The sequence below is a fragment of the Lepisosteus oculatus genome, chromosome 8, assembly GCF_040954835.1.
Source record: "Lepisosteus oculatus isolate fLepOcu1 chromosome 8, fLepOcu1.hap2, whole genome shotgun sequence".
Lineage (NCBI taxonomy): Eukaryota > Metazoa > Chordata > Actinopteri > Semionotiformes > Lepisosteidae > Lepisosteus > Lepisosteus oculatus.
This window is the reverse complement of record NC_090703.1, coordinates 50,627,038-50,636,695: the sequence shown is the minus strand read 5'-3', so window position 1 is coordinate 50,636,695 and position 9,658 is coordinate 50,627,038. Positions and strand designations below refer to the sequence as shown.

The following is a 9,658-nucleotide window of genomic DNA, read 5'->3' as shown; positions in this document are numbered from 1 at the left end:
CGTGCACGGCGTCGTCATTCTTACCAGACGACAAAAAATCTTATTGCAAAGAGAGAGTACGGAAGACTAGCGTAAACAAATATTTTATTTTAAACTGATGAAGTCCACTTAAGAGTAGAATATTTATTTTTTGAATATTTGACACACCCGAAGGAGGCTCCACAGCCTAATTATTATTAAACGGAGCGGAGCTGAGCCTCCAGTCTAGGCGCACTGACTGAAGCGCATTCAATGCACTGGCGCCACCTGCTGGACTCGTTGATCTCTTCTCTTTGAGACCTGTCAAAGGAACCGTGATTGTTTAACACACCCGTGTCCGTCCGCTTTATGACCTGTATGCAAACAATAATTCACAAAACTGCAATCGGTAAAGAAAATGTTAGCTTTATTTTTCATTTTTTTACATGCTGCTGCCGTATATTACTGGCAGCTTTTAACACTGATTACGTTTCCGAAAGTAGTTTATAAGAGAAAAATACTACAATGAAACTTCTATTGCACTGTGCTCAGACTACAGCAATTAAAACAAAAGAAACAACGGACAGGCTTTAGCTTTGTATGCTTTGTAGCTTTTCACATTCGTTTATATGACAGTATTGCCCTGTTGCATTTCCATCTTGCTATGTTGTAGTTTTAGGGGCATCTCATCACAGCAGGCCCTGGGGGAAGTAACTTAGTGCTGCACAACCCCACCCAAGAACTACAAATTCCAGCATGCTAGTTACAGATCTTACCCTGATGAATTCCTCTAGTTTACATCAGAAGAACATAACACTTACCAACGAGAGGGGGCAATTCGGCCCACCTATCTTGTCTGGATTCAAGAGAATTTTGTCAAGTTTTTGTGTGCATTTCAAATGAAAATAAGAGAGAAAGCAGCCGGCTCTTCCCCTGCACTAAATTCACGCCGTGTCAAAGTCAAAGGCACTGAGGCAAAGTCTTCTACAGAACCAGCAGTGAAAAAAACCAGTGGAAACGATGTGGAAGTGCACAGAGCACCAAGAACATGAGGCACTCTTTACACAAACAGTGGCGGGAGTGTGGAACAGGTTGCCCAGGCGTGCTGTTGCCGTAGAAGCCGATGCCCTGGCTTCCTCCATGAGTCTGCAGGATCAGACCCTGGGATCAATCGGCAACAAAGTACCAGAGGGGCCAAACCGGCCTCCCCTCGTTGGTCTCCAGTTTTTCCTACACATCTCTGCCCCCCTGCTCTCCGCCAGCTCATGGCATGTCCGAAACAGTCCATGTGAACGGTCTGGGAATTTAAAAACAAATAATCCACCGTCGAAGGATGCAGTTCGTACTATGACAAGTGTTAGATGTGAAGAAATGTTTCTTCCTACAGCTATGTCAAAACCTAAAACACCTTGAACATTTCAGTAATCGGGGAGATAGGACTGATGTCCTTGTGGGGAAAAACAACTATCTTAAATTCCCTTTACTTTTCCAAAAGGAATACTGCTACAAATGGTAGCAGAAACTGATCACGTCACAAAAAGCAAAAATACATTATAGCAATGCAGAATATCTCCAACGCAATTTTTAATCTGCATTCCTACATTTACGATGAGTCACAAAAGTCAAATGTATTTTCTATTCTACAGAAATATTTCTGGGATAGTGAAGGAGAATGTTGCAACACTAAGAACTTTATTGCATGTAGTAGAGTAGTATTGACTTGTGTCTCATAGCTTATCACTATCACAATGCAGCTCATTAAGTTTCTAAAAGACAAAAAGCACTAATTATAGAAGAAATATCAACTCTTAAAGCATGTGATGAAAATCAAATACAGGCACGTCAGCTTATCTTAGCCAAGTTTCAAGAATGCTGAAGGCGAATGCACAGGCATTTTAATAGCTTCTTCAATGGCACTGCTTTGTTACGGTACATCATTTATAGAGAGATGTGCAAAGTTAGTGTTTTAACAGATTAGCTGGGAATGTTGTTTAACAAAGATGGAAAAATTATTGGAAAGACTAATGGAATCAAGCCATTCTCTCTTATGACAGAGGTGCTCATGTAGACAACTGTTGTTGCTGTGTTTGGCACGTTCTGCACAATGATGTCCCCTTTAAATATCAAATTTCAGCAATGGTGTACCTTGATAATAAAAATAGCATAGCTTCAGATGCTTTCAAAATACTTTTTGTTTGGTAAATTGTCTTTTGCCTCTCCCTCTATCTGGTACCCAGTAAAAGTTTAAAAAAATTAAAGTGAAGAACAAGTTCCCTAAAACAATACAAAAATTAAAATGGCCAATAAGGCCTCCCTTTGAGCTGGCTCCTTGCAGACAGAACACCAGTATCCTGAAAGAGAAAGGACCTTGGTGATTTTCATGCAAAGATCTTCAACTGCTCAATGCTCAAAAGTATTAAGTGGAGAGGTACCACAAAAACAAACAAAATGATAATTCAGACAAAATTAAATAAAAAGCAGGTAAAGCAAATTACTGATAGTAAGTGAAGGAGAGAAGAAAGCACAGCTTTTAGACAAGATATAACAAGTCTGGATTTCACAGAGCGCACAGAAAACTAGCTGCTGGAGCTCTGCTGTCCTGATTACTCTGTGGCATAGGTTACACTGACACTACCAATAGAGACAGGGCCACAGAGGCCTGGCTAAAGTAAGGGCCACTCCTGCCCAGACACTATTTTACAACAAAGGCAATATTCCAAAATCGAGTTAAAAGCAGATGGAACAGGCCGACGATGAGGCAGCGAGCAGAAACCATCAAATCACAGGGTGAGGAAGGGAAAATCCGGACACCATCTGGACAGAGATGGAAGTACAGTGGTTCTGTCGTGGTCAGGTGATGTGCTGGGGAGAACTGGGCAGGAGCAGCTGCTGCACTTGGGCTTGTATTGTCCTCATTTTTAAAGATGTGCAGATGCACAGACTCAAAATATCTGTCTTCCCGCAGGCCAGCGCAGAACAGATAATGCATATTTATATGGAAAGCACAGATTCAAGCCGCCATCTTGCAGCACAGAACTCAGGATGTCATCACATTTTCCTTCAACAAAATCTGCACGTTTACCACCGAGCAAAAGACAATTTCTAGCGATTGTCCCGGATCCCCCAGGGGCCGTACCTGTATGCGACTGCTGCTACACCATCTCATACTGGTTGTTCGTGATGTACCGCGACAGACAGCACGCCAAGAAGATTCCAATGAGCTGTGCAGGAAATCAAGCAATTTTATTACACCCCAATAATGCGTTTCCATGCTGCGCTACTGCGCGTGTGAACGTCTGAATCGGAGATGTGGCATTTATTCCTTTCAAGGTTATTCAATTGCAGTAAGCTGTCTTCGGCTCCACATTCTGCAGACGTATGCAGTGTAGCACTTTCACACTTCTTTCTAAATGACTCTTTGATCCCAGATGAAAGACAATCCCAGTTCCCTCCTCACACATCTAATCTAAGCTGCTAAATTCAGATTGAGGCCTCCACTCACTCACATCATCCCTACACACAGGTCTAGGTCACATACTATCAGGATTACTGGCCTGCTCCTGTGCCTCGCATGCCCACACCCTGCAGAAACCAAACTCTGTGGCTTGGATGGACGCACCTGGAAGAAAGCGATTCCAAAGGAAATCCCTGCGATGATCCCCAGGTTGGACTCCATCACGGTGGTGACCAGAGAGATGCAGCCCTAGAAGAGGGGAGGAGGTGAGACCAGCTGTGCAGCCTGTGACGGAGAACAGGCCGGTCCTCCAAGCAACCGGGACACAACAATACGTGCTCTGGAGCTTCGAAACAAGAAAGCCGCTATCTATCACTGATAAGCAGGTTCATTTCTAGACAAGATTGGATTCAGATGCTGCCTGTTCTAGTCTGGCACGTCAGTAATGGAGAGGCGTCCTGCCTGCTGGACTGAGCTCCAGCTCACAGCCCCCTCTAGGGGTCAGACAGTGCTGGCAGGACACGCAGGGAGTGCCGCTTGGGCCTTTCTGTCCTGGACCCGTGTGGAGGAATTAAAAATAAAGCATCAAGGAGACGCGATCCTGAAGCACCTCCATAATCTCACTACCTTCCCTCTTTGCATTTGGGGTTTTCTGGAAGCGCGAAGCCCCACTGCGATACCCTGAGGCTTTACTTTCCCCAGAAGAGAAGTCTGTTTTCCCTTTGTCTTCACTCGGCTGTACGATGACCCGTGTCGGGCCGGGGAGCGATCTGGAGGACAGCGGCGGGGCTCACCGTGGGGTACACCTCGCCGGCAGCCTTGGTCATGTTCCTCAGGGCGTCGGTCGTGCAGTGGTTGGGGCTCTTGCAGCAGCTCTTGGGGATCCCGTTCATCTCGAAGTACTCTGTGGGCCCCCAGTCGGTGTAGTTCTGCACCCCACAGCACTTCAGCTACACATGGGAGAGGGCAGAGGACGTCACTCACCCCACGAGAGCCCACATAATACTACTCATTCACAGGGCTTAGGACTTTTGCACACTTACATTCCTCTGAATGGTGTCCACGGCGTCGCTTCTAGCATTTGTGCCATTGTAATTGTTTACCGCGTCTTCGTAGGTGGTCTTCAGTATCTCCTTTATCTGAAAGGCCAAACCGTGGTTATCTTAACAGCACAGCTCAGGTGTAAATCCTGAAAGCAAAGTCAACTGGTATTTCTTATCAGTCAGGACGAGGTCCACCGGAGTCTGGTTCAAAGTGCCAGGTATCACAAACCCATGGCGAGACAAAGGAAAATCCGATTTCAAACACATTCGAGCCTTGGGGATGGTGGAGGGATCAAATGCTCAGAGAGAGGACTTCTTGCTATTGCAATGAAAGAATGAAACAGATAGGTGTCGGGGGGGCGCTGGCTCCAGGAAAGCTCCGTGCGGAACGCTGTACCTCATGTCTGAAGAGGAAGCCGGAGATCCCAGCCACAAGCTCAGCCAGGAACACCAGGGTGAGGAACATGGCATACTGTAGAAAGAGAGAAACACACTGCGGTGATGCACACAGCCGCCGCCTGCTGGCCTGCGCGCACAGGATTTAGAGAGAGCAGTCTCAAACAGCCCTCAGAAAACAGATATACCATCAACACAAAAGGTGAAATTAGCTACAGCTCAGGTTTTCAGAGTTTGTTCTCTGCGCACTGCGCTTGAGAGAATCTAAACTTCAGCACGCGTCAAACAGGGCCGCCCCTCCTGCAGAGCTTGGCTATGGTGTGGAAAGTGCTGTGAAAAAAGTGAGAATAAACGGGCCACTCTGTCATTTACCAGCTGGAGCCCTACAGGCCAGGCTGACCAGGGACCAGTTTCCGGCTCGGAATCTGCCCTCGTCGCTTGTTGAAGGAACGACGCAGAAGAGATAAAACTTTTTTAAAAAAGACACGGCCATATTCCTGCAACGGGTGCGTAGTGACGGGACCCTCTCCTCGGGCCTGGCTGGCCTGCAGCGATACGGGCGGCGGAGACGCGGGTTCGAGGCGCGCTCACCAGCTTGAGCATCCAGGGGCTCCCCCGGCACGTGGCGAAGCAGCCGAAGAGGCCGAAGATGACGATGATGGCGCCTGTGCCGATCAGCACGTAGGGGGCGTTGGTGCTCTTCTCCACGGCCACAGAGAAGTAGGCCTCCAGGCTCACCTTCCCCCACACGCCCACAGCCAGCAGGATGACCCCTGTGAGCTGAGAGCAAGGCCGGGTCAGGACGCCCCCCCACCGGCCAGAGGGGCTACGTCAAGCTCGGCGGGGGCTCGGACACGCTTGATGTGCTGGGAGACTGACCGCAGCTGAGCACGACGGCACTGCTGCTCAGCCGGCTGTCCCTTTATTCAGCCCAACAAGTCTTCCAACAGTGTCTCAAAACCAAGCCGCCGGTTAACAGCTCCTGTTCACCCACTGCTGCTGTGGTTGTGGGAGCTAAGACTCTCATCCAGCTTGGCACTGGGACTGACCATGAAGATCTCTCAAGACCACCCCACACAAGTTCAGCAGCTGGCCTGGCAGTCCACCCAACAACACATCCCAGGGTGTTTCTCAAAAAGAGTAGGGGTGTGACCCTGGGGTCCTGGCCCAATTTCCCATTGGCCCTTACCAATCATGGCCTCCTAATAACCCCCATCTATGAATTGGCTTCATTAATCTGCTCTCCTCCCCACTGAGAGCTGGTGTGTGGGGAGCGTTCTGGCACACTATGGCTGCCGTCGCATCATCCAGGTGGGGCTGCACATTGGTGGTGGTGGAGGGGATCCCCATTACCTGTAAAGCGTTTTGAGTGGAGTGTCCAGAAAAGCGCTATATAAGTGTCAGCAATTATTATTATTATTATTATTATTATTAACAAAGCCTCACCAGGACTGCCATGCCTCTCCAACATTTCTAATGCACTCAAGCCTAAAACGCCAAACTCGGGGGCAAAACAAAAAGCATCATAGGTGTCGCCAGTGTCCTTCACTGGCGGGCAAATTAAAATCCTTGTGCACAGTACGTTCACGCTGTCCTGCGTGATGCAGAAATCTCTGCTTCAATAAAGCAGTAAATAACAGGTGATAAGGTGTTATAAGTCCAGTCCAGAGGTGTTGTTCTGGACTTTGAACGGGAGGCATCCACGTTCACAGAGATATCTGTACGATCTGAAAGGTTTCGATAAAGCAGGTGATTCAGTCCATCTAACTCCTTTGGTTCACAGTACATTATTAAAATACAATTATTAGTTTCACACCTACAGTGGTTTTCATCTCCATGAACCCCAAAGGTGCTCCACACACAGTAGGGAACACACTTGTCCCCCACCGAGGTGCAGCCCCTCGGCACAGCAGTGGAGAAGTAAAAAACTGCTTCACAGAGCGCAGGGGGTGTTTTGCAAGGCCAGACTGCAAACACCCAAAGTACAGTTTAGCCCAGACACTGTGGTTAACACCCCTACTCTTACAGTGAATTGGGACCTTTAATGACTAGTCAGGATGTCTCATCTCAAGGACAGATCCTCTTGGAGCACAGACAAGTCTCTGAGCAAGAAGCTCAGCCTCGCTCCACTCCTGAACGCTAACCAGATCCGGACATAAGGTGGCCATGCTGTCTTCAAGCAATAATAATTAATACCATCAACAAGTTGCTGATTGATCCGAGAATCTCTTTCCACCACTTCTTGAACAAAGCCAGCAAATCAGCTTCAAGAACGTGGCCTGGCAGCTCGCTGGGGGAAAGATGTGCCCCCCTGTTCTCAGATGAATACTGTAGGTCTCTCTCGCTCACTGCAAGTCTTGAATTAGCAGTTAGTCCAAAATAGAGAAAAACAAAACGCAAGTGGGAGAAATGTTCATGGAGTGTTAATGTGTTAGTGTGTGCTGGCTTCCCATGATTCACACTGAGGGAATGTAATTACACCCTGGCACGCATACACAGTACATATATAAAGCAAAAAGACACACGAGCTTACACTAAAATGTGCAAACAGTCAATCTGTCTGTTGACTTGGTAGATGGACAAGATACTAACAGGAGTGCTGGCTCTCTCAGCCCTTACAGAAATACAGATCAATGCCTGCATCCTTGAGGCAGCTAGAGGATGTTCTGGCCATTGAGATGACATTAATACCTGACAAACTACAGAATACATTCAAGGGGATCGCCTCTTTACATTCTACTTCAGTAGCCATGTATGACTGTCCATTATTTTTGTCTTCGGCTGTTTTAATTGTAAAGTGTCTTGAGGTGATGTCATTACAAGGCTCGATATCAAATAAATAATATAGTGGAAAACTGCTTTAAAATAAAGGAAATGCTTTAGTTAATGGTTTTCATCTCCCCAGATCGGAGGCATCCTTCAGTGGTTGAAACCTTGATGGCACTGACAATGCCCGGCTTACATCCAATACCACAGCTGAAAGTCTGATCAAACCATCAGTCGTACAAAAGTCGTATTAAAAATGGAAACGGCGAAAATGTTTATCAGAAGTATTGTCCGGTAAAAAAATGAAAAGTTTTTATAAATAAAGCATTTTTTTCGTAAGTTATTTTAAACGCCAAAGTATTTTTAAATGGTGGAGACGTTTTTAATTTTTAGAAGTGGCACGCAGAGCCTATGCACGCAGAAAATACAAAGACGCCGAAGAGCAGTCGCCTTCTCCGAACGAAAACGTCGCACGAAACTTCGGAGTAACCCATCGATAACTCCAGGCTCACGCAGAAATGCAACAATTTAGAGAGCGGGGCATACACCCGTACACGTGAATGTGATGACGTCGGCTAGGACTTTTAATTTCTAAACTGGACTTTTTAGTACAGTAGAGACTTCCACCCAGGCAAACTGATCGCACCCCTAATGCGTTAAAACAGTAACGCATATCCACGCATGCATTCTTCCTGGGCAACAGGCGAAGGGCTGGACAACGTGAAACGTATCCTAATTCAAATAAAAACGGATATTATTTTAAGGAAAACGCTACGCGTCCTGTTCTGCGCCGTAGTTTTGCTTTCGCTGCGCTCTGCCCCGAGCCCCGCTAGTCCTTTGTTCTGCCGCATCCCCAGGACGGACACCCCGACTCACCCAAAAGATGAGGCTGTAGGAGATGAGGAAAGTCTTCAGACATGTTATCACAGGCTTCGTCTGCAGCCGCCTGGATGGAGAAGACATGATGCCTGCCCTTTCCTTTTTTTTTTCTTCCCCCACAAGAGTTCTCTAATTTCGCAACTCCGGAAAAGAGTCCCAAACTTTTTTTTTTCCCCGTGGCTGCAAAACTTTCACTCGGCAGCTTCCAAGCAGAAGGGAAATGTCGTCACTCTTTCCCAGACCGCTCTTCGGTGGGGTGGGGGTTCCTACTGGAAGCGCGTCTGTGCCCCGGGGCGCTGCAGTGGCGCCGGCCCAGCGCCAGGGGGCGGTCTTGCTGGGATCAGTCAGGAGGACCTGGTCACTGCTGCTGTTGCGGACGGAGGTGCAAATAAGGCGCGCAGGGAGGCGGTACTTGGAGAAGCCGTTTCCAAATTAAACGTTTTCTTTCTTTATTATTTGTTTGTTGTTTTGTTTTTTATTTCTTCAAATGCCCAGTGGCTTCGTATTTTAGAGTTGGCGTTGGTAATCGCCAAGCCTGGCCCACGTTGGGCCCAGCTGGGCTCGGTGACAGTTTAACGTTACGTGGCACGATTGGCGACACCACACGACACGTCCTAAGTGAGAGGGACGCCTGGACAGGGGTGCCCTTAAACTGGAAGCCGCTCTTGTGCTCATTTAGAGATTTCACCCCTCGGAGTAAGATCGGTTCAAGCGCCCTGCCAGTTTGCTACGCACAGGCGCCAATCACCGAAAAACTAACTTCACAGATGAACGTTTTTCCGTTCAAGAGCGCGTCTAAAAATCTCAAGAGTATCACAGTGAACCCCGGCTCACATGACTAGGCTAATTATCATAGCAAGTTATTTAATTTCCCCGTTCAGCTTGTTTTAATGTTATAAAAAGCTTCAGTATTTATTGTTAGAACATGTAATTTTAGCCATTTTAAATTGCAGTGTCAACATATCCTATATATGAATATGCAGTAACTCCCCTTCTGGCGTCAGAGCGCCATCTACTGGCCGGTAAAGCGTCGATACAAATAATGCGGTTAGCAACAGCTGCGTCGCCATTCGACTGCCTGCAAATTAAAAACTTGGTTGGTCATGAACGAAGATACTAATAGTTTAAATTGATAGCTTCACTCGCTAGTATTTATCATCGT

At 47.1% G+C, this 9,658-nt stretch overlaps 1 protein-coding gene across 1 annotated transcript; it reads right to left on the bottom strand.

The window, feature by feature from the left end:
* Window positions 1–368: 368 nt before the first annotated feature.
* tspan6 (tetraspanin 6) lies at window positions 369–8,743 on the bottom strand. Its single transcript, XM_015351786.2, has 8 exons — window positions 8,494–8,743; window positions 5,443–5,631; window positions 4,853–4,927; window positions 4,456–4,551; window positions 4,207–4,362; window positions 3,578–3,661; window positions 3,095–3,179; window positions 369–2,309 (listed from the first exon to the last, which is right to left on the bottom strand). Exons 1-7 carry the CDS (start codon window positions 8,578–8,580, stop codon window positions 3,111–3,113), a joined length of 756 nt encoding a protein of 251 aa, XP_015207272.2. The 5' UTR covers window positions 8,581–8,743; the 3' UTR covers window positions 369–2,309; window positions 3,095–3,110.
* Window positions 8,744–9,658: the final 915 nt, after the last annotated feature.